Source organism: Ahaetulla prasina, chromosome 7 (assembly GCF_028640845.1).
Source record: "Ahaetulla prasina isolate Xishuangbanna chromosome 7, ASM2864084v1, whole genome shotgun sequence".
Taxonomy (NCBI): domain Eukaryota; kingdom Metazoa; phylum Chordata; class Lepidosauria; order Squamata; family Colubridae; genus Ahaetulla; species Ahaetulla prasina.
In genome coordinates this window covers 65,845,916-65,873,838 of record NC_080545.1, presented here as the reverse complement: position 1 = coordinate 65,873,838, position 27,923 = coordinate 65,845,916, and the positions used below count along the sequence as shown (strand labels likewise).

The 27,923-nt window shown below is 37.0% G+C and overlaps 1 protein-coding gene across 5 annotated transcripts; it reads left to right on the top strand.

The window, feature by feature from the left end:
• The first annotated feature begins 1,993 nt into the window (after positions 1 to 1,993).
• TEF (TEF transcription factor, PAR bZIP family member) lies at positions 1,994 to 27,908 on the top strand. Of its 5 annotated transcripts, none has more exons than XM_058190248.1 (5): positions 1,996 to 2,278; positions 11,830 to 12,150; positions 14,451 to 14,671; positions 16,886 to 17,097; positions 18,692 to 27,908. In XM_058190248.1, the coding sequence occupies exons 1-5, from the start codon at positions 2,179 to 2,181 to the stop codon at positions 18,711 to 18,713; spliced, it is 876 nt and encodes a 291-aa protein (XP_058046231.1). In that variant the 5' UTR covers positions 1,996 to 2,178; the 3' UTR covers positions 18,714 to 27,908. The 5 variants fall into 5 exon arrangements, with proteins under 5 accessions (XP_058046232.1, XP_058046231.1, XP_058046233.1 ...); XM_058190250.1 differs by lacking the exon at positions 1,996 to 2,278 and adding an exon at positions 9,659 to 9,808; XM_058190245.1 differs by lacking the exon at positions 1,996 to 2,278 and adding an exon at positions 9,815 to 10,078.
• The last annotated feature ends 15 nt before the right edge of the window (positions 27,909 to 27,923 follow it).

Below are 27,923 nucleotides of genomic sequence, written 5' to 3'. Positions count from 1 at the left end.
CTGGTGCATGTGAACATACACACACCAGTCCACCACTTGCACAGGCCAGTTCCCTTCTCCCCACCCATGCCCCTGGCCACCAAGCCATAAAGGTTGGGGATCGTTGGACTAGAAGATCACCAATGTTCCTTTCAGCTCTATAATTCTATGATTCTAAGGAAGGATATCAAGCTCATGCTCACCAACACAAACAATTGCAATTGGATACAGATTATTTTTTTCTCTTAGTGGGAAATTATTAATTGTTCTGTGCACTTATCCACTACAGCATAGTCAGTTCCACCAATGGATTAATCAAAATGTATTATTAATCCATTATAACATGCCAGTTCAGAAAGATTAATGCAATTGTGGGATTTTTGTGATTTTGCTTCTGCATATATTGTGCAGTGTCATCCAACCCTTTCCCAACACACATGATTTCTGTGGGGCAGTGGATTGCTACTCAGTTTTTCAATAAGAAATGATGTCATAGCCAAGTTAACCCATGGATGCTCTTGGATTTAACTGCTAGCTTTTTTTCTGCCTCCTTTCTGATATTTGTATTGTATTTAATTGTTCTCTATGTTTAAAAATGCTGTTATATATTCATTTCTTTTATTTCTCAGCATATTCTTTATGTAAATTCTGTTAATGAACACTAAAGTGAACAAACATTAGAATATTAGATAAATATTAGACAAATATTAGATAAATATGTAAAGCCTTAGGAAGAAAATAATTCTAGCCCTTCTTTAGCTACCATTTAAAAAATCAAATATTCAAATAACAACTATTGATTAAAAATAACTTGTACAGTGTTAGTAATGATAACTGAAATTGTGGATAACTAAAATATTCCCTTGATGATAGGGTATAATAGGACATTTTGCTTGGAATAAATACTGTAAACCATTGTAATGTTATGTGATGCTGCCCAAGGTCCCTGTATTTATGTGTGACTGTTTGGTTTGGTTGATTTGACTTCCAGTTAGGTTTCCAAAATACAAAGTGGTCTGGAAATAATCATTTCGTGTTAATCCATTTGAAACTTAGTATTGTTGTATCCTTATTTTATTATTTGTTTATTCAAGTACAAATGTTTGACATGCTATCAAAATCAATTTAATATATTCACAATTAGCACAAAAAATAACAACATCCCACAACAATATCTGTACCGCCATCAAACATTTACATATGCCTATCCCAGGTCCTTAGAAAAGACTTGATAGGTAGACAAAAATGCCAAATCAGGTCTGAATATCTGGCTACTGTGCAATGAACCATAAGCATATCATAACAACAATAATAACGAAAAATATTAAACAGCAGACAGCTCAATCTGGTTAGAATGCTCTCTGGAGCAACTTCAGCATCTTCCCAAATACCTGTGTCTTGTATATCAGTCTGTAATAGGTACTGTAATAGGTACTGACTTATTCGGCATTTTAACAAAATGTTACTTTTCGTATTCAGAATTGTCTAATTTTAGACTCCAAATATTGATCTTTCAAATTATGATCTTCCCACAAAGTAGTTGATTTTTTTTATGTTGTGAGATAAACTAAAAATACACTGGCTGATCAGTAATTATTAAAACCTTTCAGGGCCTCAGACAAATTGGGCTTTTATATTAATACATGTCTTCTACATTAATATTCTTTGTTAGTCAACACTGATGATTATAAGAGAGCACTGGGCCTCAGATATGATTCATCGATCTATTGCAGTAAGCGTATTACCCTTTCAGACCTTCATTTGCTAAGGTTGCTTGTTCGCTCATACTTGGTATAATGCCTTTCTTACGACCAAATTGTTTCCACTCCTTAGTTAGATAACTGTCCCAATTCTCTGTATTCTGATTGGCTGAGGCGGGCCTTATAAACCAGCTCAGGCAGTTCAGCCAATCCCCTTTTATTACTGGCCGATTGATTAAAGGGAAGGTGGGGGGGAGAAATTCGGTGAAAGAATGCTGGTTCACCTCCGATTGGCTTTCCCTTTCTCAAACTCCGCCCTCATTTTCAGATTACGGATTTTAGCAATCTAGTTAAAGATAGCCCAAGCTTTCAAGTTACTTTTGTTATAGGTTTAAAAAAAAAAGTTCTTTGCATTCAGGGGCTCAGGCAGCAACCCAGAAGCCCTTTCCTTGGAAAAGATAGGGAATACTTCCCCCTCCCGCCGGTCCAGCAATTGGCTATGACTAGCTACCACAATAGCGGGGCCGGTCCCGTGGACTTTCCCGAGGTTCTGAAATCGCTTCTGGAATACCATTTACCTTGGACGGGCGCTCTGAAAGGTAGGACAAGAAGTCACCTCCACCCCACGCCTAACTGTTCCCGAGGCTGTAAGAAGGAACGGGTGACTTGCACCTCAATGTCTGTATGATCGTTTGGGCGCCTGACAATTCGTGAATTTCCCACGATCGGGCAAACGGCGGGTGGCGCGAAACGTAACAGGCAGTTTAACAGCAATAATCTAGGGCAGGGGTCTCCAACCTTGGCAACTTTAAGCCTGGTAGACTTAAACTCCCAGAATGCCCCAGCCAGCTTGGGAGTTGAAGTCCACCAGGCTTAAAGTTGCCAAGGTTGGAGATCCCTGGTCTAGGGGGCCTGTGGAGTGGGATAGGAGCCGAAAAAGATGTAAGAAAGTCGTGGGGGGGAGACGACGAAGTGCAGGATTCTGGGCCACTGCTGACCGATTTAAGTTCTCGGCCTTGTGATGTACTTTGAGAACAGTTCAGATACTCTCTTTTCTATTCTCTTTTCCAGAGAAACGTTATTTAAAAGTATTATAAAAAGGAATTTCTGGTGAGAGGTTGGCGCTAGAGTTATAAGTTTTGAAACATTCATTTATGGAAGTTCTCTTGTTTCTGATGGGGGTACAATTTTGCTCACTTCCTGCATGCCTGAATACTGGGCTAATACTTGTCTAAACTGGTTGTAAATTTAAGGTACTGAATTTGAATAAGAATACTCCATAACAATGTAACAGAAATATTGAAGGAGATTGCTCCTATTTCCACCTCTTTCAATATGAGGCTAATGACATTGAATAGATTTTTTATGCACTGATGAAAACAGAGGAAATGGGCAAAAGTTATTGTTTGGGGATCCCTTGGCAGAGATTTTTTTTTTAAATCACTGATAAATCTGTTTTCTTCCTTGCAGACTTTGTTCTGACTGTTACATAAAACCAAGTATCTGTTCTTTGGTAAAATAGATCTGAAGGAATTTGTCCTGTGGAATCAGGGATTAGGGAAATTGTGAGATCTGTAAGTGTTCAGATGTATTTTGAAATTCCATTTTCAGATTATGATGCCATGGCAACACTCTTTAAGGGTGGTCATCCTATCTCATAAAGAAATAATGTTCATCTTTACTGGACGTACTGAATATGATGCTTTGGGATCCCGGCCATCCCATTCAAATATATTTTTACATCAAGCCCTCTTTCTAAGATAATCATCCCTCAGCTTCTAATAATAGATCCACTTTTATTGGCAGGTGAGAAATCAAGCTAACAAGGCATGTGTAATATCTATGGGAGTAATTAAACTATGAATGCAAGAAAGAGGTTTCTTCTGCACTGGACATTTTTGACTACTTACTGTGGGGCACTGTACATTATTGTCCCCTGCTGTATAGAATATTTCTATATTTGATATGTATTTAACTATTCTGGTTAAGCTTTAGAGAGTGCTTGGTGTGTAGATAAATTGCCCAGGCGAGAATATCCACAAAAGTCTTGTCTAAGATTATCAATGTGATTAGATTGACATGTTGGGTAAATTCTATGAAGTGTTTTCATTTTCCTGTTATTACTGTTACACTTTTATGAACTACCATGCATAACAGGTTTCTGCTTGTTTCTTACAGTCAGTGAGATTACCTCTTTTACTTTGCTTTGGGAAAGTCTGCATCACATAAGGTTCATGTGCTTGTAAGCCATTTTTGATTATTTGTTATATCTTCAATGAATTCCAAATATTTTTATTGGAAATTTGTTCAAATATTCAGATCACGGAAAAACAGTGATTATCTTTTTCTTGGATTCAAGAGACACCAAATGGAAATGTTATTCTCTTTTATATCAATCTGTTGCAATTACCCACACCAGAAGACCCATTTTCTCTTGCAAACTACCTATGTGTATGTATATGAATTGCTTGCATACACAAATGAACTATGTTGTTATATCACAAAGTTCAGTATGGAAGAAAAGAGACGGCAATTGGCAAAGTAAAAAGACATGTCTGGAAAGCGGTAGGAGATGAAAGAAAATTGAGGGTGACAGAAAGATACAAAGAGAAGAGAAATCTAAGATAGAAGCAGGAGGGATTAAAAGGAGTGGATACAAAGGGGATGGAAAAATTTATGATGAGACATGAAAAATAAGAGAAAACTGGGAAATTGATGATTAAATGAATGAGCTTTTACACTTTTATTTAGGGTTTGGAATTTAGCTTTTCATTTGCCTGGGATTAATTTGGGACTCAATTCTTGCTTTCAGTAAATCAATATGATTCTGAAAAAAAAGGAAAACAAACATTCTGTGTTAGGCTCACTCTAAGCAATATTCTACAACTGAGTGCCATAGTAGAAAATTTTGTTTCTGGGCATTCCTTGCCTTGTTCTCAAAGACTGGAACTCATGAAATGTTATCTAAGGAATACCTTAACATTTTGACAAGCTTATGTGATCAGAGCTAAATTGAAAGAATCATATTTAATTATTAACTTTTAAGCACAATTAATGCAACTGTTTTAAATGAACAGACCTTAAACTCAGACTTGCCAAAGATTATTTATGTTACTAAATCTACCCTGATAAGTGCAGAAATATATTAAGGCATTCCCCAGTCTATTCCCCTCTACTTCAATACATCCAATTATAAGGAAGCTACCACTATCCTAGTTAACTAACTCAACCACTTACTCCGTTTACATCAGAACTTGTCCTAACATTCAATTGGAACCTGTAATTTAAGGCCAGTATTGCATGTCCACCACTTTGTATTCTGAGTCAGTAGAGTACAGATCCTCCTCCTCCTCCTCCTCCAGGTTTTACCTCTTCAGGCAATTGAAGAGGGCTATCATACCTCCTCTCCCCAATGTGATCCTATAATTTGATGTTAAACTGAAATATATGCATTGATTGATGGGTATAAATTTTTAGATAGCTTAGAGGCAGCGGTCTATTTATATAAATATTTACATATTTAATTTAAAAATAAAAGCAAGAAACACCCTACTTCCTAAATCTGACTGTGATCCTGGATCTGAGACAGTTAACTTAAATCAGATATATAAGACCATAATATAAGATTTCCTAGATACATTAAGAATCCTTTGGCTCAAATTCAGGTTGTCATTGATGCTATGTGTGTGTGTCTGTCTGTCTATCTATCATCTGTCTGTCTGTCTGTCTGTCTGTCTATCTATCTATCTATCTGTCTATCTATCTATCATCTTCATCTTCATCATCATCTGTCATCCTTTATTTGTATGTATAATAATAAATTTTATTTATAAATACTGTTTTATGTTGGCTGTAAACTGCCCTGAGTCCTTCGGGAGAAGGGCGATATAGAAATTTAATTAATAATAATAATAATAATACCATGGAAATATCTTAAAACCTGTCTTCAGTAATAAAACTGTAGAGCCAAAATCTAACATTCATTGAAACAATGTAAATTTAAGATAGCATGCAGTATTGCCAAACAGATGGCAGGCAAAAACAGATATTGATCTCCAAAGACTTGTCAGAACAGCTAGGTTTGACAGCTTTCCAAAAGATGACTCAAGTAGATACTGAGGCCAACTAGATATCTTAGGGAGGGGGTGGGCATTTTAATCCAGTAGATCAGGGCAATAATGGAGAAAATTGTTTCGCTGGTCCTCTCCCCTTCATCTTTCAAACTGAGATTAACCAGGTCATTCTGGTTAATCTCAGTTTGTATAACAAATACAAATAATACAAATACAGAATAATACAATATATAAAATAATAATAATACAAAAAAATACAAAATAATACAAATACAAAAAAGTACAACAAATAGTACTAATAGGGGAGAATTTTTGTAGCCAAGGGTTGAAATGAGGAGCCCTTGGTGCTTTGAGCTTGGTTGTTTTCATGCAAATGTTCCATTACCCAAATTAGGTAGCATCAATGTAATGAAATGTCTGCAAGAAAACAACCAAACTGAAAGAGCATCAAGGACTCCTCATTTCAATCCCTCACAATAAATAGTTTGGTTAAAGTAACTTAGAGGATATAGGCTATAAATATGCTGGGCCTATAACTTCCAGGTGGTTTTTTTTTTTTTTGGTTAAGACCAGCAGCTGAATTTTGTTTGAATTTCAAAAATCTTTTCATATCTAGTATTATGAAGCCAGATGTTCCCCATCCTGTAACTATGCAGAAGTCCCAACTCATAATCTTGTTACTGTATTTTGTATTCATAAACTGATATTTTACAAGGTGCACACAGACTGAACTTTTTTTTCCAGGCAAGAAGATGCATCCTTTAAAAAACTCCATCTCTTCCATACCAATCTTCAGTTTACAGATTTTATACAATCCTCTCTGCCTCCTGATCAGTCTTATATCAGTCAGATTTATTTGAATGTGATTAAAATTGGGTGTCATCTCAGGGGTGAAATCCAGCAGGTTCTGACAGGTTCTCGAGAACCGGTAGTGGAAAGTTTGAGTAGTTCGGAGAACCGGTAAAGGAAATTTTGAGTAGTTCAGAGAACCAGCAAACGTCACCTCTGGCTGGACCCAGAGTGGGGAGGGAATGGGGATTTTGCAGTATCCTTCCCCTGGAGTGGGGTGGGAATGGAGATTTTGCAATATCCTTCCCCTACATGCCAACCAAGCCACGTCCACCATGCTCCCCAAGCCACGCCCACAGAACTGGCAGTAAAAAAAATTGGATTTCACCACTGTGTCATCTGTATAATAATAACAGATCAGCCAAAATCTCAACAAGGCACAAATCTTGATTATCATGTCATTTTTGTGCTGAGGATATATTAAGAATGTAGAAATCTTATTATGACTAATTATATTAATCTCAGCTCCAAATTTCTTGCTCAGAAATAGTTCCATTTTGTTTACATAGGCTCTAGATCAGTGGTGAAATTCAATTTTTTTTACTACTGGTTCTGTGGGTATGCTTAACTTGGTGGGCGTGGCTTGGTGGGTGTGGCAGAGGAAGGATACTGCAAAATCTCCATTCCCTCCCCACTCTGGGGCCAGCAAGAGGTGGTATTTGCCAGTTCTCTGAACTACTCAAAATTTCCCCTACCGGTTCTCCAAACTACTCAAAATTTCCCCTTACCGGTTCTCCAGAACCTGTCAGAACCAGCTGGATTTCACCCCTGCTCTAGGTAAGTTTAATAAATTATTATTGCTGGAGGTGGTGTTACTATTATTATCTGACAAGAAAAAGTTTTCAGTGGGACTGAACATGCAATATCCAGTTGAATTTTTCGAAAATATATATAGCTGATGTTGGCTTAATGATCAAAAGGAATTAGTATGGACTATTTTGTTCTGACTTCACTAGTGTATCCTGGAAAACTAGTCTTTGCCTCTCAGTTTCTTTAAAAGCTTTACTAATCCCTGTTGAAATATTAAAGTAGGGTAAGAGAAGAATGGTATGAATGCTTGTGCCAATCAAAATAACCCATGCGCTAAAGTAATGGAATATCATGAGGACCCAGATTGTTGGGGGCAATAAGTTGACTTTGTATATGATATACAAATGGATGAAGACTATTGCTTGACACAGTGTAAGCCGCCCTGAGTCTTCGGAGAAGGGCGGGATATATAAATGTAAACAAACAAACAAACAAACAAACAAACTTGTAACATTTAATGTTAAAAATTCCCTTAAACCTAATTTAATTTCTGTTTACACATACGTTTTTTGGCAATGATGTGGAAACAGTTTGTAATTATCTTCTGTTGGGATGTTTTTTTCAAGTTCCAGTCTAGTTTATCATATGAGAATTTCCTGGGGACTTGCTGTCCAAGGACTACCCAGTTTTGATCCTGATTAGCTCAGTTACTTGCTGTGACCTGTAATGTTTAATACTTATTTAAAAGAGCATTTTTGAAGAATCAAATGTTAATATTTCTGCAACATGTATCATTCTAGGAAAATCCATCACTTTCCGCTCCCAAGGAAATTATATTCAGAATGGGCAATAGGGAAGACAATCAATGAAAGGATAACTGGTGTGACTGCATATGTAGACCCTTTTCTTTGTATGTCACTATTTTAACTGGTTTTTTTTTAAGGTAAAAAAAAGGGCCCAAGACATTTTGCAGTTTGAAGGACAAGACTGTGTTATCCCTCCCAGCCCATTTGCTAAAACAATTGGATGGTCAACAGAGCATTCTTTTGATGTCATCAAAGGGATAGCATCTTCTCTTGGGCCTATGGTCACACCACCGACTGCCCCGTCCTGAATAGTGTACTTCCTCACCTCATCCTGCCTAATAAGGCTGGCTCTGACATAGAAAGGGAAACATACGGCATGGTCTCCCGTAAGCCAAATTCAGTTGGTGTTGCCTTTATTGACACATCTATTAGGGCTGGGAATGTGTTTTGGTAGCAATACAGGTTGCATTGCAACTGCTTTCTTCTGGGATGTTCTATAGCCCTGTGGTCCCCAGAAGCCCATCCAAACATTAACCCCGACTGACCCTGCTCAGCCTCTGAATTTTGACAAGGCTGGTCACACACTGCCATCTGCTGAGACCAATATAGATAAACAAGCTTCAGAAGGATTGGAAAGGGAAAAAATGGCACCATGTACAAGTTTAGGAAGACACTTCTGCTAAAACATAGAGGATGCATGTGTCATTAACAACATGGCTGAGTACAATTGGTATCACACACAACACAAACTACCCTGGGGGGTTTTCTAGTTAGCCTAAGCTCGTAGGAATATAAACGCAAGGATTTCCATCTACTGTAATGTTCGCAGACCAACTTCTCCATTTTGCAAATATATGTTTATTTTCAACGAGCCTTTGGGACAGGATAAAATGGTTTTCTCCAAGTGATGTTTTCTGAATGACTTAAGTTGTGCGTCGGCTGAGAATGTGTTGATCCAAAGACTCACTGAACGAATATATACATTTGCGAGCGTGACGCTTCCCCAACCTCTGCTCCGGGGGGGGGGAGTTTGACTGGGCTCCCGTAATTGCCAGCCGGTGACGGCTTTTGACCGCCCCACATGAGGAAATATAGTAGAACCCAACCGGCGGGCCACAGGTTGGAGTAGCCTGCTCAACCGCCGCCTTCCTCTCCCCTTCACCCCGGTCTTTTCCGCGCCTCCCGTTGCGTTTGGAGCGGAGGCTCCCGCCCGCTGAGGTCTGCAAGCCTATCTGCTCCTTTTCCCACTTGGCCCCGCCCCAGAGTTCCTTGCAGCTCAGAAGCTCCGCCCCGCCGCTGTTTCTCCAATGGCTGGCGCACCCGCTGAGGTCATTTGAGGTTTAGCGCTGGAGGCGCTCGCCGCGTTTTAAACGATGGGAGTCTCGGTGGGGCTACTGACGCCAGCAGAGGGGAAAGGGGCGGTGCCCACATTCTCGCAAAAGGCTCTTCGCTCCGCGGCACGTGCCGGGCCTCCGTTCGAGCTTGTCGCGGAGTGGCTGCGGTACTAAGCCAATTCCGTCTTTCGGCAGGCCCAGCCAATCACCGCACGAACAACTTGAAGGCGGTCATGAATAATAAGTGTCTCCGGGGCCGTCGGAGGCGCGCCGAGGGAATTGGCGCATGCGCACTCGTCAGCTTCGAGGAGGCAACGGTAGATTTAATTATTTTTCTCTTTTCCGCGGCGTCCGCTCCGCTGGCGTCGCTTCTCGCCTCCTTCTTCCCTCTGGGCCTCCGGGAGGGGCTCGAGCTCCGCCGGTCGGCCCCCTACGCATCAATAGCATGTCTAGCCGCGCCCGGCCTCAGGAGGTAGCAGCGGCAGCGGGGGCCGCGGGAGCCGTGCAGCAAGAACGGGGCCCGACGGGCGCTTTCCCTCTGGTGCTGAAGAAACTGATGGAAAATCCTCCGCGGGACACACGCCTGGGTGAGGGTGGCGGGAGCGTCTCGGAGTAGACAGCCTCCGCAGAAGGAAATGCGCGATGGACGGGAGGGAGGCGGTGGAGAGGGAATTGCTGCTTGCGGCGGCTAGTACCTCAGTTCGGACGGGCACGTCGCATCCATTTTGCCGTGTGGCCTGGCGGGCGCCGGGGTTGCTCCTGGTGGTTGCCGCGGAGCGCTTCAATCGGCCGGCACCTGCAGCCCCCGTCGCTTATTGGCGTATATCCGGAGCTGTTTTTGAAGCTCTGAGCGCGTAAGGCGACGAGTCCGTGAATTGTTTTCTTGAAAGTCATCGCCACATAACAGAGCGGGGCTTCCTTGTGATCACCACGTATAGGACGATCGGCCCCGAAGGGGTGCTGGAAGCACATAGAGCGCTTTGCCTTTGGGGAAGCGGTTGGATTTCAGGTTCCCAATCGGTCTGACCGTTGCACTTATCTATCGCAAAGTATAGGTGCGAAACACACACACACACAGATATACACGCACGTTTAGTTTGGGAGGGGATTTCTTTCTGTTTGATTCTGAAAGTGTAGTGTCGTATACCTCTTTCCCTTATCTGTCAGAGGAATGCTTTGCTGACTTTTGCATGCTATCATTATGTATTTTCTTTTTAAATGCTTTGAATTAGTCTTTTTTTTAACCAATGGCACAAGAGAAGAAAGTAGTAAGTAATAGCTAAACTCAGCAGCAAACGTTAGTGGTGATTTAATTGTCACCACTTTGTTCCTTAGCTTGAATAATCAAATCTTTGTTTTAAATATTCATTTATGTGACAGTAGCTCTGATACCCTCTGTCTTACTCCTCTTCTAAAGAAACAGCAGCATTGTGGACTTGATATTGAAAATATAGTAGCCATGTAACTGAGAGCATATGCACCAAAGACAAATCCCATGTGTGTCCAATCATACAATAAATTATTCTATTCTATTCTATTCTATTCTATTCTATTCTATTCTATTCTATTCTATTCTATTCTATTCTGTTCTATTCTATATTTTACATATTGATAGAAGAATTCAAAGTAACTGGATTTAAGACTTTGTATAATGCTTTATCTGATTAGTCATTTCTATTTTGGTATATGTGTTTGAAAAAAGATTACATTTTTGAAATTCATATTCTTTTGAATTAATTTCTTAACATCTATAGTTTATTTTGCATTTTACATTGCTATAATATTAAGAACTAAATTCTGGTGCTCCTAATGCAGAAAAATTATTCTGTTTAATTAAGATATGGAATTTTTTTAATTGAGCCAGTTCTATATCTACTTAACTAAGAATACAATTAGTTGAACACAAAGGGATAATTTTCAGGAAACAGAAAACTGACCTACGGTATCGATTTGCATCTTTTATGCATCTTTGTATTTTTACATCTTTAAATTAGTACTTACAAATGAACATTTCATCACATATTCCATGCATTATTATATTATTTGCGTATGAAAGGGCTATATAAAACCTCTTCAACCTTATTTTCTGTTGGTTCATACACTCAAAGTGACTGATCAGATTTCTTTAAGAAGTTCAAATTGGCTAACCTCCATATAGATTGTTTTAGCAGCAGTACAGAGTCTACTAGCTTTTGGGGGATCAGCCATGGTCAGCTAGGTGTTACCATCTGTAATATTGATACAGCAAATGGTTCCAGTGCTTGGATCATCATATAAAAACAAATGGTTAAATATAGTTCTAAATAAAACTTAATATCATCGTTCTGTTTTCTTCTAGATAAAGAGAAGAAGGAAAAATTTGAGGAAGATGAAGCAGCAGCTGCAAGTACAATGGCAGTCTCTGCCTCCCTCATGCCTCCTATTTGGGATAAAACTATTCCTTATGATGGGGAGTCTTTTCATCTGGAGTATATGGATCTTGATGAATTCCTGTTGGAAAATGGAATCCCTTCCAGTCCTGCTCATCTAGATCTGAATCAGAATCCCCTCCTGCCTGTGGCTGAACTGGAAGGAAAAGAACCTGCCACTGTTGCTACCACTCCACCTGCATCATCTTCCACAGTGGTCTTCAATCTATCAGAAACAACCAAAAATTCAGGTGTGTTAAGGGGTTCAAAAGGATGCTGTACAAAAAAAGGTTGCCTACAATGCCTAATTGGGTTATTAGTTTAATTGCAATGCAAAAATCAGAAAAGTAATCAAATGGTTATAATGAGCTATTTGCTTACCATGCAAAATTAAACCTGAATTTAGAAATGGGTAGTTCAGTAATACGCAATCTAACAACAAATAATTTCACAGCAAGTTACAGGGAAGAAATAATTAATATTTCACTGGTTCACATTATTGATTCTATTAATATTATGTAAACAGAGATGAAAGTGGTAGCACTATGTATGCTACTTTTTGTTGGAAATATGTTGTTTTAATTCAAATAAGTGTAGAATGAAGAGCTATTGTATAATCTGTCTTGTTTGATTAGTATTAATATATATTGCTTTATATGCTGCTATATTAAAGGCATTTATCACTGAGTTTCAGACTTAATGGTGAAGGAGGGAAAACTATTTTGCCAATTATGCTTGTGATACATTATTAAGGAAGGAACACTCAGTTTACATTTCAGTGGAAATTACATTATTGAAGTTGTATGGAAACTAGCTTGTTGTTGTTTGTTGCAAAGTTGTGTCCAAGACCCATCAGAACCCCATTGAGAAAGTTCCTCCAGGCCTTCCTGTCCTCTACCATCCTCTGGAGTCCATTTAAGGTCACGCCTACTGCTTCAGTGACTCCATCGAGCCACCTCGTTCTCTGTCGCCCCTTTTTTCTTTTGCCCTTAATCTTTCCCAGCATTAGGCTCTTCTCTAGTGAGTCCCCATGGACAGTACAAAAAGGAAACTAGCTAGTAGTTATAATTCACACTATACAATTTTACTTTGCAGCATGCATTGAAAATATGCATTCAAAAATATATATTTGGAGCAATCTAGAAAAAATGCTAGGTCAAAAAGTATTATTTGGAAAAACTAATTTTAAAAATGTTCAAAAAAATAAAGAGAAATGGTAAAAAAGGCATATGAATTTAATGATAAGTTAATGATGTTAATTTACTGATAGAAATGTTATTGTTGTTTTTCCTCATGTTCTAGTGTTCCCAAGTTATCATACATCTGATTTCTTCTATGTGTCAGTCAAATGTCCAAAGGATATAGTACCAAAATATTTCCTTGCAAATTTAACAGATTGTGGTTGTCCAGAATTTATTTTGACTTAAAATTATACTTTGTTGCCTTTATTAAACAATACTCTCACCTCATCACTTTTGTTTTCTAGACATAAAACTCTTATTGAATAGTAATGCATTTGTGAATAATTCAGAGTTCTTAATAGTTTCTGTGGACCTCCTTATTTTGGTCCTTTTTTGTTTCAACTTTATTATTTTTTCTCTTTCCTGAAGAATTTCTATTGGAAGACTATTACTTCCCACTTTCATCTAGAAAAAATACCGTATTTTTAGGAGTGTAAGACACACTTCCCCCCCCCCCAAAGAGGGTGGAAATGTTGGTGCATCTTATACACTGAATACAGCCATTTTTGGCCTCCCAAAGCCCTGCCCTGCTTGTCCCATTTTTGCAAAAAATGGGCCCGTTTTTTGCAAAAACAGGGTACACGGAGGGCTTGGGAGGCCTGCAGTGTGCTGCTGGGGGCTGGAGAGGCAAAATAATCGGTACTCTGCAGGCCTCCCAAACCCTCTGCCTGCCCCGTTTTTTGCCCATTTTTGTGAAAAATGGGGCGTGCAAAGGTTTGGGATACTTGCAGAGTGCTCCTGGGGGCTGGGGGGGGAAATGCCCCCATTTTTGCAAAAAATGGGTAAAAAACAGGGCATGCAGAGGCTTTGGGAGGCCTGCAGAGTGCTCTGGGGCTGGGGTGGGCAAAAGCCTTTTTTTTCTTACTTACCTCTTCGAATTCTTGTTGCGTCCTATACACCAGTGAGTCTTATAGTCCGAAAAATACAGTATGTACTTCAACTGTGTAGGCTCCTAAGGTGCAAGATAAACCTTTGGGAATATGTATGAGAATAGTCCCATACAGATGTTAATTCATAGTTTTAATTCCTGAAATGTTTTTCTGTGCCAGGTAAATTATCTCTAATCAGATTTTTACATATTTATTTGGAGAGCCATTTAAAGTTGCTTTCCCTCAATATTCTTAGTGGACATAGAGAAAATGAGAATTCTGAAAATTAATACCACTGTCTTCCTTAAAGCAAAGTGACCTTTCTTCAGTGAAAATGGTATTGCACTACATAATACATTTTTTTGAATAAAAAAATGTTTTTGTTTTATCATAGTTATCTTCTTCATGCTGCTCACTATTAAATTTGTCTTCCTTTTTCAGAGTCCTCTCCAGAAGATGAAAGATTGACTCCTAGCCCTGTTGATCCAGATTGTGTTGAGATTGATGTGAATTTCAACCCTGACCCTGCTGATTTAGTGCTGTCAAGTGTGCCTGGAGGAGAGCTCTTTAATCCTAGAAAGCATAAGTTTGCTGAAGAGGACTTGAAACCACAGCCTATGATTAAAAAAGCCAAGAAAGTCTTCGTCCCAGATGATCAAAAGGTAACTTTGTTTATTCTGTTATTGTTTAGATGAGTGATCCTATTTCAGAAGTACTTGAAATCATGTTTGTTGGCTGCATTTTCAACTGTGCTGCTGGAGTTTCCCACAACTGAGTCTTTTTAATCAGCAGATTATTTGTCCTAAAATTCTGGTAGATTTAGTGTGAGTTTCTTGAGGAATGGCAATTTACCATCTTCTTACTTGTCCCCAGAATGTAATTTAATAACATGGCTAGGATTTAATCAAGGATACTTTGTTTCATTTATTTCATATTTTTGCAATCTAGAAGGAGGATAATTTAAAACATTTTCCAAGGTTTCCCCAGTGAAAAATAATTATTATAAACTACTAGTAGTCAGGCTGAACTTCCTGTTGTCCCTTAATCTATCCTTCTGAATAATTCTTTGCTTTTCTATCCAGGATTTTCTGCTGCAGTTCAGCTTCAAGAAAATAGGGGGAGGGGGGAGATGGGTCTGGAAAAATAAAAAGAATTATCATTCCTCCAACTATAAAAGGTTTACAAATCTTGCATACAACCTGAAGCACAAGGTGTAGCTGTTTAGTGTATATAGGGAAGATTATAATGAAAAATTCCTTATACTAATTAAGCTAAATCTGTTGATACAAAAATTAATTAAAATAAATGCAGTCAGCCTAGTTTATTTATTTATTTATTTACTTACCTACCAACCTACCTACTTTCAAGTCTATTTTGACTCTTAGCACCTACATCAGAGGTATCAAACTGGATTTCTTCGAGGGCTGGATCAGCATTGTAGTTCTCCTCTGCGGGCTGGTGGCGGTTGGGCAAGACAGATGCCTCCTGCAACACTCTGCTGGCTAAAAACTGGCTTTGTGGCCTGTTTTTAGGCCCAGTTTTTGGCTGGCAGAGTGCTGCAGAAGGCCATAGAGGGTTAAAACGAGGGGCGTGCGCATGCGGCCTGTTTTAGCCTCCAGAGGCATCATGGGCTAGTCCCTTCATATTTCCATGGGCTGGATTTAAGCACCTCAGAGGCCGGATCTGGCCCGCAGGCCTTGAGTTTGACACCCCTGATCTACATGAATGAGTTACAGAAGTTTCCTTTGCAACAATTTTTGCAAGTTTCCAGTTGTCTTTTTCCTAGGGCTGAGACAGAGTGACCCAGAGTCACCTAGTTGGGCTTATGTGTAAGACAGGACAGTCTCTCGGTTTCAGTACTTTTAATTACTATATCAAGCTGAATGTGTTTTTTGTGGAGAAGATGGAGAAAAATCATGTGGGTTAATTGCTTGGAAATTCATAGAATCCATCTTGTTCCTTTTGCTTTTCTTCTTTCCTCTCTATTCTAAGGAAAGGTTACCAGTTTATTGAATTAATCGGTATGAAAGCCAACCTCTTTGAGGGAAGTGACTGTTCCTTTCCTAATTTAAGGACAGTATTCAATTTGTTATGTCTCAGTTTTGCCAGCAGCTAGATATTAATCAGAAATTAAATTCACCTTCCTAAAGATCCTTGATGGAATTAAAAGACAAGAGCTAGTTTGGTGTTGTGGTTACGGTGCTGGCTTAGAAACCAGGAGATGTAAATTCTATTCCCATCTTAGCAATGAGATGGGTGACTTTGGTCCAGTCACTCTTTCTCAGCCCAATCCACCTCACTGGGTGGTTGTTGTTGTGATAAAAACAGGAGGAAGGCACATTGGATATGTTCACTGCAATAAGTTACTTATAAAGTAATAAAGGTGGGATAAAAATCAAATAAAGGCACAATCTGATATTTATCAATTCAATTCAGTTGATTTATAAATGGATTTTGAGAGCATTGTGATGCCACATCAGAATTAGGGGCTTTTCATGTAGATGAACAAAAGTTGCCATTAGGTAAAAGGTAGTCAGAAAATTTAAAATTTTAATTTAAAAATTGGTGTGGTATTTTTGCCTGACTAGTTCTGGTCAACCATAGTATTTTTAGTCAGTTCCTATTCCCATTTTTTCATATCTGTTACATCATAATATTCTCAATGACATTTCTGAGTATCCTTCACATGTAGCCCTCTGCACTTCATTGTGGTAACCTAATCTGAAGGTTACTGGAGCATGGATAACAATAACTGTGGGCAGTAGCTTGCAAACAAGTCCAGTCATATTTGGTCATAAGAAAAACTAGATAATAGATCAAGAATCAATGAAATATCTGCTAAATACTAAGCTGTCAATCTGATTATATCCATATAGGATGAAAAATATTGGACACGGCGGAAGAAAAATAACGTGGCAGCCAAGCGATCTCGGGATGCTCGGCGCCTAAAAGAGAATCAGATCACAATCCGAGCTGCTTTTCTGGAGAAGGAGAACACAGCCTTGAGGACCGAAGTTGCAGAACTACGGAAGGAAGTGGGAAAATGCAAGAATATTGTCTCTAAATATGAGAGCAGATATGGATCCTTGTAAGCAAACTTTCCCTTATTGTATTTAGTCCTGTGAATTGTTTTCTATAGAGATTTATAGAAATAATAAGGCACTTTTGTTATCATTTAACCAAGTCTACCTCTGCTAACACAACTTGATCAGTTTTGATTTTTGTGTTGCAGTATGTCACTTTTTAATATTTTTATACAATACATTTACATTTGTAATAAAAAAATCTAATTTGATGAATCAAGATTGTCTGGGTTTGCTAAACTGATTCTGGTATTGGAAAGAAAATACTTAATGCAAAAGTTATTTTATTTTGCTTTCTAACATATTATATAATGTGGAATAAATGATGCATTAGAATATGCATTCCCTTATTCATTAATGAAAGAAGTATAAAGCAATCTGAAATACTCAATACAATTTCTAATACTATATTGAGGAAAGTATATATTTCAGGCCCAATTTATTTTTAGTCTCTATAAGAAGAAAAACATGTAAAACATATAAACATTATATAAATTATATAAATATAAACATTGCTATTGAGGTGTTATTTTGAATATTATAATTATCGTTGAAAGTTGGAAAACCTGGATGTTTATCTCAACTCACAATAATAATTACCTCTAACTCATTTGTGCTAGTTTTTTAAACTAACATAATGTAGTTATGAATGTATAATTCCAAGGCTCTTGAATACCAGATACAATTGATATAGTAAAATACTTACTTTGTTTTTGAAAGAGTTCAGTTTTGTTACTTTAATTAAAAGTTGAAAAAAGATAATGATTTCTAAACTATGCTGTAAAAGTAGCATGAGTATAGAGATTGTTTTAAATATTTTAAAACAATTCTTTACAAAAGGCTTATTGTTCAATATAAGAAAAAGTTCCTTCTTGCAAGTAGTTTGATTGTAATCCCTTTTTGCAACCTTCAGACAAACAAAGTCAATGAGGAAACCAGATTCACTTAAAAACCATGTTATTAATTTAACAACAGCAATTCATTTAACAACTGTGGAAAGAAAAGTCATAAAATGTCTCACTTAGCAACATACATTTTGGGCTCAATTGTGGTTGTAAGTTGAGGACTACCTGTATAGCAAATAATTGTGTTTATTAAAAAGCAACCCCTTATTTTAGAGTTTTTCTTTATAAAACAGTGTCAAGGAGAGAAGGAAGTTAAATGTTTGAACTGGCTTTTATATATAATGAAAGCTAATGTTTCAGTTATTATGTTTATTTTAGGTAAATAAAGGTCTTACAATGGTTATCTTCTGCTGTACACATTATTTTTCCATCTGTCTGTGTCAGAGAAAAATATACAACTGTCATACAAATAGCTAGTCTCAGATATGGATGAACAATTATTTTCAACTTTGATATTGTTCCTCAATAGAGATGAAAAGTGTTCTGATTTTATGTGATTATGAGAATTTTGTTAGAATTGTTCTCTTTTATTATTATCTTTTTCTTGGTGCAGTTGGCTGCACTTCATTGTTAGTTTAAAATTCCTTCAATAAATGAAAATATACTTTAAAATAATAGGTGATATCGCTGGAAGTGCAATGTAACAAAGTACTGTCTTATAAATAGTCATATTCTTGCTTTGCTTTGTTTAAAGTGACTTATCCGATTCCGAATGATGCATCTTTAAAGACTCTTAAAATCACAAAGAAACTAAAAACTACACATGAAATCACCTGCCATCAAAGTGAACAGTGAGACACATGAGGTATTCTACACAAACCATCTGATGACTCTGCTTCTCTGCAAGTATCTCCTTGAACTACCTAAGGGCTGAGCATGATGAAAAGACTAAGGTCTCTAATTCTACATTTCCCTTTGTACTGCTCTTTTCCATGTTGTGGCAATTTGCAGTACATTGTTTATTTCTTTTCAACCACTTGTGGTGCTTGTGATTCGGAATATAGACTGATCAAGCCATAGCTTTGCAAGTTAACTCTTAGGAGGAAAGAATAAATTTTAATCAAAAATCACTTCACTAAATAAAAAAGTTAAACATTCTGTTTTATTCTAGAAAGAGGCATTGATATTGCCTCCAAGCATTATAAAGTAATAATACTGTTGAAACAGAAAATACAAGAAATGGACAAGAATATATCCAATATCAATATCCAATTCAGTGTCCAATCAGTGGAAAAAAACAAGCACTTTAAGATGCACTGCATATTATCAAATGTTGGCAGCTGTTTTTGTCATTCATAATCATTGACATTAGGTCTTCTTTCACTCATGAGGGCCGCACTGATCTGATACTGTCCTGCCCCTGTGTCCTGTCAGTCTGTGAACTTTGAGAAACTGAACTGATTAACTGTTACTCCTATTATGGAGCAAGACGAAACCCTGCAATAACCATTTGTAGTGTTTCTTTGCTGGTGGTGGTGGGGAGGGGAGACAGCTAGCTTTCCATTGTTGGATCTCATGCTGTGGAAATTCTTCCCTACTGCCACCAATCTCCAGTTTTTTCAGGGGCACTATTATTGTTCCCTGTGGTTGATATGGGTAGTGGGGTATCTGCTATTTTTTGTGCCCTTCCACTAGTCATCCCGAGGAATGCAGGTCTACTTCATGTGGTCAGAGCAGAGTTTTCAGGACTGCTACTCAGGATAGGGTAGGAGAGATGAGATAGATTTGTGCAAGCATCCCAAGATTTCTAAGTTAGCATTTTTCCTTCCTGACATCTGACGATACTCTGATGAGATTACTGTGCTGATGAACTGATGCATTTTCACAGTATATTCTTTGTAATAAACATAGTGTAGTTTGTCCTTCTTTTTCTAAACATACTTTTAACTGTAGTATTTAATAAAAAAAGTATTAAAATTAATAAAGGACAGATTAAAAAAGATGTAAGATGCAATAATTTTAGTCTACATTTTCACTATTTTACATGGAGATAGAGAGGGATGAGAACTCAGTGTCTAATTTTCTTTATTCAGTGAATCATTTAGTTTGTATTAGCCCATCAAAGGAGGGGGAGTTTTTTGGATTTCTGAATTGCAAATAATAATAATGAAATTATTTGTCATCTTTCTTTACACTTCCTAAAGAATTTGTGAACTTTCATAAAAGTTTAATTTAGAATTATAATAATATTACACAGAATAATGAAATGTAATTCTGACACATGCCTGTAAAGTTGTAGAAATAGTTGTTAAACCACATAGCAAAGGTCAAATAGTGATATGGGAATTACAACTCTGTGGAAATTAGAGTTGTAATCTACATTAAATTGTAGTGTGTCAAAATAATACATATTTGGATTTATTTATTAATGATGAACACTCAATTAAAGTTATTTAAAAAGCATATAAGAGATGAAATTGCTGTTTCTGCTATAGTTCGAAAGGTAAAGTAAAAGCTTACTCAGATTGAGCCCACCTTCTGGCAATTTCATGAACATACCCACAGTTTTCATCGTAGCAATACAGACTACTGTTTCCGCTTCTCAGGCTAGTTTATAGAGTTGGTATTTCTTGGTAATTTCCAGTCCTGGTCCTAACAAGATCCTGTTTAGCTTTCCAGGTCAACCAAGGTAGGCTAGAACTTGTCTTTCCTAAAATGCAGGTTTTATTGTTTCTAATTAGTAAGCAAATAAAGATGCTGTTTCAAATTCTGTGAATGTGGACTGTAAAAATCTGAGAAAATTGGTATAAATTAGAACAAAATAATCATAATATCAATCTTATCTCATGCTTTTTTAAAGACTAGGCTGCAAATTCTTATAACTTGCATTTGGTGCCAGATTTCTAATAACTTTATTTATACTATGAGACAAATGCAGCTTATAATAATCTATGTGTCAGATATTCATTAAACTCTCTTGCTATAGTTTGTGAAGATTTTATGAATGAAGAACATAATACAATCTAGGAAAGATTGTAGGAATATGTCAAATGATATTGTATATATTTATGTAACTAAAAATCTTCAGTAGCAGAAATATTATTAATTATTTATGGCCCGCACATATAAGCCTTCAGTAGTGTAGCATACTATGTTTGAATATCATGCTATAAAAATACGTATACAGCAGGAAAATTGCAGTATTTGACTTGCTTTTTAGTTGCTTGGAAGTCTTATAATCACTTTATATTTAACTACAAAACTATGTGAAATTATATAACAATTTCTGAATTTTGTTAGAAATGACATTGTCCCAATTCAAAAACAAATTTAGGAAAATTAAGAGAAAATGTATAGATCATAAGCACGAATAGGCGTACTATCTTTTGTAACTCTTCATCTTGGTAATTCCATTGTGGCAGAAAAATATATATGCTTAGTATTATGTATCCAAATAAGTAATGGAAAATGAAGGCAGTATAGTAGATGTGAAAATTCTTCGTTATAAACTGGTATGATCTACAGTAGACAATAGGAAAAGTTTGTGAACAGCAGTGAGTTTTATATGGGTATTCAGGTTTTATTCACCTGCCACATGTATATGAATAGCCACATGTTATGATATTTATTCTAAGTACTGGGGTGAAAAATTCATGAAATAATACAGGAATCTAAGTGATTTTAAGGGCATTCTAGACAAAATTGCAAAATATTTCTTAAAGGAATTTGAATTCACAAAATAGATAAGCCTACTAGTGTTGTTTTACTTGTTTGGTAGGAAATGTGTGTTTTTAGAGTTTACCATGCGTTATCTTTTTCCCTCAGTTTTCCTTAAGATTTCAAATGAAAGATAGTAAGAAGAAAAACATTTGAAAAATATTTAAAACAATGTATGTCATAGGGTTCTTTCTATATGAAACATTGCCATTACAGATAATTTTTTTCAACCCTTTGCTAAGTACCAGTTACCAAATATTTGAGTTTCTTGATACTGGGAGTTTTAGCCATCTCATTTAGTCAGTTTAGCCATTGGTTTCCCTTTCCTTTTTTACATTCAGCATCCATTCAAAAACAATATTTTACAATTTTGTCTATATTTATCATTTCAATAACAACCAGATACATAATACCTGTTGTGACTCCAGCCCCCGAATCTGGCCCCATGCCTGGAAGTGACTTGGAGCCGGGCCTGTTGCCAGAAAGTGACTTGGACAGTGAGGGGGAAGGGCCATCAGGACTTACCTCGGGAGCACCGGCTTCCCTGGCTCAGCTCCAGGAGCCAGAAGCAGGCCAGGTGAAAGAGATAACGAGGCCTCCTTCCCCTGACTCTTCCCCCAACCCAGGCCACACCTGCAGACCCAGCTGACAGCAATCAGGCTTGGTTTCGTAGACAGGAGAGGAGGGAACAACAGAAGCAAGGGTGGGGCAGGCCTAGGAAGTGCTGAGTCATGGAGCACACCCCACAGGATATAAAAGGCAGCCAGAGCTGCTGTGTCTCTTTGGAACAGGCAAATCCACTGATTGACTAGAGCTGAAGTTTGTGACTCACCAGCATCGTGGAAGATAACGAGGGCTCTTGGCAGACGCTGGCTCTTTTGTCGCTAGAGCTGATAGTGCCGGCTAATTAAGCCATCATTTGGACGGAGGCGGAGGAGGACAGAACAATACCATAGTAATTTGGGGGGGCGTCTCCTACCCTGGCAACTTTAAGACTTTTGGACTTCAATTCCCAGTTGAATTCTGGGACTTGAAGTCCACAAGTCTTAAAGTTGCCAAGGTTGGAGATCCCTGCCATAAAGCAGTAACTCATAACAGTGGAGAATAACATATTCCTTTTTATTCAATTTTTTCCATCTACCTGTTTTAACATTTTTTAAAATTATAAACTAGTATTCCTAAATAATTGATTTGAGTAGGCATAGCATAGTATTTTTTTTAACTGACTATTTGTCTGAACCTTCTTCTTTGGTTTGTCTTAAAGGAGATTTTGCAGTTCTCTGTGATCTCTGTACATGTGTTAAATTTTGATAGAGTCTCAATTTGGTATAATTCATTCAAGAAATAGTTGATGAGACATTTATATTGTGTATTCTGAAGCTTCTTGAAGCTTTGATATTTAATCTATGCTATCTTTGTTGCCATTTTGTATGATTGCAAAAAAATCAGCGAAATCTGTAGCTTTTTAAAAGTATAGTATATATTTATTGGCATTTTTCCATGTCCTTTTTGAGCTATATTGTATTGTGCTGCCTGGAATAATCAAGTATTTTAGATGTAGAAAGTGGAAGAGAAAAAGCAGGAAAGCTTGCAAATATATTATTAAAATGTTAGAAAAATATTCTTTGAATAACCAAAAATAGCTGATGCTGCACCTTAATACTCATAATACTCTTGCTTTGGGTATTTTGTTTGCTTATTTTAGATAAAAAAAAATCCCCAAATATTTGCTTCAAATTAATTAAATCAGCTTATTTGCATTTTAACCGTTCTTTTCTTTAATACACAAGTGAAATGCATTTACATCCAACTCCTTTACAGTTTTTATTACAGTACAGGTAGTCTTTGACTTATGACCATTCATTTAGCAATCATTTAAAATTGGAACGGCGCTGAAAAAAATGACTTATGACTGGTCCCTGCGCTTAACAATTGTCCCCTTGGTCATGTGATTGCAATCCAGGGCGCTTGGTAACTGGCTTACACTTTCAACATTTACAGCATCCCACAGTCATGTGATCACCACTTGCATCCTCCTCAGCTGACTTTCGATAAGGAAAGTCAAAGGGGAAACTAGCAGGAAAAATCACAAGTCACAGTCATATGTTGTCTTGCTTAACAACTACAGCAAAAAAGGTTGTAAAATCAGGTGCAGTCACAGGATGCCTCACTTAATTGTATCATTTAATGATGAATTTTCTGTTCCGTTCTAGTTGTAAGTCAGTCTAAAAATAAGTTATTTGTCTTTGACAAATAGTTTGCCTAAAGCAGAAGGTAGAAGAGAGATACAAAATTACTTCTTAGCTGTACATCCATAACTATCAATCAAACATTTATCAAATGTTTGATTGTTGGCAAAGCAACAGTAAAACAGAGGTCTGTATCTATGGGCACAAAAGCTTCTGGCATTCCCCACACAGGTAATCCTTGACTTATGACCACAGTTGGAATCTTGGTCATTGAATGCAGCTGTCATTAAGCATGACAGCTTTGCTGAATGACTGAGATGCTAGCATTCCCAGTTGCAGTTGTTAATCAGTCCCAGGTAAGGAATGTGGGATGCCTCAGGGGAGTGAGGAAGCACTGGGAGGCGTAGGCAAGCTATGAGTTTGGGGTATGCTGCAGTGTGACACTGAGTGGCAGCCATGGAAAGCTCACTACTTACCTGACCCATAAGCCCAGGCAAAGCTGCTGAGATTTGGGAAGCCTTATTGCCCATATAGCCCACTAGTGCATGCAAAGCACCCCACTTACCTTTGCCATTTTTCTCCACCTGCTGACAGGTACGGCCACCTTATGCGAGATGCAGCCTTCTTACAGAGGCTGTCTTGTGCTGTTTTCCAAGCTAGCACTATTCTTGTGATCCTTTGGAAGCCCTCCTCCAAAATTTTCTGTACTTGAACTAAAAATCCTCTGTGCCAAAATCCAGGCAGGGTTTTCAACCCCAGAACAAAAAGGCTTCTAAATTCTCATCCCAGAAGCTCTTTGGGATTGGCATCACATGGGGGGGGGGGAACTGAAAGCACTTTTTCCCAGCAAAAGGTCAACTCCAGCCACATCTAGGAGCACCTGGGGTTTGTTGTGCACTGAGAAAAAGAAACAAACAACAACTTTTTGTCTTGCTCACAGCTCAGAGTTGCAAAGAACTCTGGGCAGGATTGGGTTTGGCTTTGAACTGCAGACAAAGAAAAAGGTGCTTTTGGCTTCCTTTTTTTTTTTTTTTAGCACAAAATCAGCCCCATATGGGCCAGCAGTGAGGCCAGGCATGCCTCATGAGCAGTAGGAGCAAGAAGATGGTGGTGAAGGTCAGCCAAAGCAGCAAAACAGAGGGCAGCAGTGGGCCTAAAACAGTGAGAAATGTTACTGGTTCACACAGGTTCGGGCGAACTGGTAGTGATAAAAACTACCAGTTCAGGCGAACCGGTAGTAAAAAAAAGCTAACAGTTCCTCTGAATCGGTATTTTCGACAATCAGCTGTGCTGTGCAATTTAAAATTGATAGAAAGCAGGAAATCCTTTCTAGTGAATCTAAATTGCGCAGCACAGCTGATCTCCCCTCTCGCTGTTCTACTTGCCTTCCAAAGCCTCCTTTTGGTGTTTAGTGCGCTTGCACATGCAGCCTGCGTTTTGCACACAGAGCATGTACATGCATGCATGCGCAGCCAATGAACCGGTGGCAAACCGGTTCAGATTTCACCACTGGCCTAAAGGGCGTAGATGGGAGAAGAGAAAAGTGCTTGCTAGTAGTTGCAGCGCCTTTGCAGTCGTAAGTGTGGCTGGACTTCAAAAGACCCAAACTTTGATCTCATGACCAAGGGGGCATTCGATGGTTATAACTTCAGGCATGGGTCATATATCTCCTCATTCAACACCATTGTAATTTTAAATGGTTGCTGAAAAAATGCTCTTATTTGCAGATAAGTTGAGAACTACCAACAGTATCTAAAAATATGAAATATGATGATGCCAAATGCAGTTAGATTACTGAAATGAATACAATTTCAGGTAATTTTAATGGGATGGGCACTCATGGCCTAACTGATTTTGTAATGCATGGACATCTTTCATATTTCTTCTGCCTCCTTCCCTTTGCAATATACTGTAAATGCATCATAAAAATTCTAAATTTGTCTGTAGTGATAGGTGAAACATAACAAACAATGGCTAACAAACAAAAATGAGAATGTAGATATATTAGCATGCTATAGCCATTCTTAGGAATCCTAATTTTATTAGTTTGGATTCATTTATGCCTTTTGATGTGAAAGTTTTAAAAATTGATCATATTTCTTGTGAACATTTAGAATCCAATAACAAAAAAGGACATACTATTTCCTTCCATGTTTGGTACTTCGGGTACACCTTTCTTGCTATGGGGTTTTTATTAATTACTAATCTTATCTAAATTCATAAACAAGACAAATAAAACTGGAAGAAAGGTAGCTTTATTTTATTTTATTATTTTATTTTATTTTATTTTGGCTGAACTGGGATCATTTACTTGTGCTTTGAAACCTTAATTGAAAAAATGCTTAGTAGATTTCAAAATAGCAAAAAATGAATGTTATATTAGTGTCAGAACTATGGTGGTTAATTAACATTATAGAAACATTGCATTTGTATTACAAATATGTAAATACACTTTAATATTAAATCTCAGTCCTCATGGAGTAATAGGTGCTTCCATTACAATCTCTGCAAATTTGTTTAACAGGTTTTAATGTAGCATGGCTTAAGGTGATTTTTTTACGCATTAAATATCAAAACAAAACTAAATGTTGAGTTTTGGATTGTAACACTCTATTTAAAAACATTTAATTAAATACGTAGGGTTAAGAATTATGACAAAAGTTATTTCTTTGATTACTGAATTTATTCATAGTAATATAGTATTTAAAGCAAACGCATTTGAGAACAAAGATTAACTGGCAGTTTTCTCACATATTAAATCTAATTGACAAAAGTATATGGTGATTTCAAAAACAAAGGACCTCTGCATTTTGCCTTAATTTGCACCTTTCATCAATATACAGCAAATTATCATTTATTATATCATAAATTAAATTCCTAACATTTTAACTATAAGAAATTGGACATGCCTCATATTTTGTGCACTTATATTCCTGCTCTAATCATATTTTAATAAGTGGAAAATTAACCTGATTTTTCATGGCAGAATAGTGTTTCAAAATGCTTTACCAGCTAATTGACTATTTTGAAAACTTGGGCAGAAAATATTATAGATTTGAAAACTCAGTTTGTCCTATATTAGTATTTTGTACTGGAAACAGTTGCATGCAAACTCCATGGTTTGAAAGAACAATAGAAAACCAATTTAATGGAGGTATTTAGATGTTTTTAAGGAAATTTCAAAATATCACAATGTTGCAAGTAAACAGCTATCTTTAATGTAATAACATGAAATGTATGTATTGTATGTGGGTACAGGATGTTTTTTTTTAATTCATTCAGTTTAAATTCTTCCTATTTTCTAATAGAATAAACATTTTTAGTCTCCTCTATCATTAGGGGGAAATTAGACAAACTATAAAAAATGAATAATTTTTATATTAAAAGTCTGTACTTGTGTTGCTGTATACTTTTCAACATCTGCATTTCTCTTTCATATGTCTAGTTTGTAGTGAGTGAAGAGCAATTTCTGTATATATATATATATATTTATATTTTTACATGCGTATGTAAACATTGAATTCTGAATAAAAGCACCACAAGATTATTACCATTAAAAAGCTGAGATAAATTATATCTTGCTATATTTGTTATTTCTGCAAATACTCTAATCCTATTTTTTTAAACAAAATATGCAAAAGCTTAATGAATGGCAAGTGAAAAAGTTTAAAGCACAGGTAGGCAGTCTGATACCATTCAGGTAATAGAATTCTCATAAATCATAACACTATACATAGAGATTTGGAGTATGAAAATGTTTAATTATGTAGGAAATATAGATTGCCTACCTCTGATTTAAACTGTTCTGGAAAGGAAGTAACATTTCAGTGATCAAATTATATATGGTATCAATTTTTATTTGTTTCTTTTTTAAAGGATGTAATTAAGATTATGAACTCTCTGAGTGTGAAATAGGGCTGGATTTTCTGAATATATTAAAGTCTCTGCTAAAGTGTTTTTTGTAATGTTTTTGTTTAAAATATAACATTTTGATTGTATTGAATTATGTTAGTATATTTTTCCTTCTCAAAAAAATAAATAAAAGTATATTCTACTAAATTTAAATATTGTGACTACCAA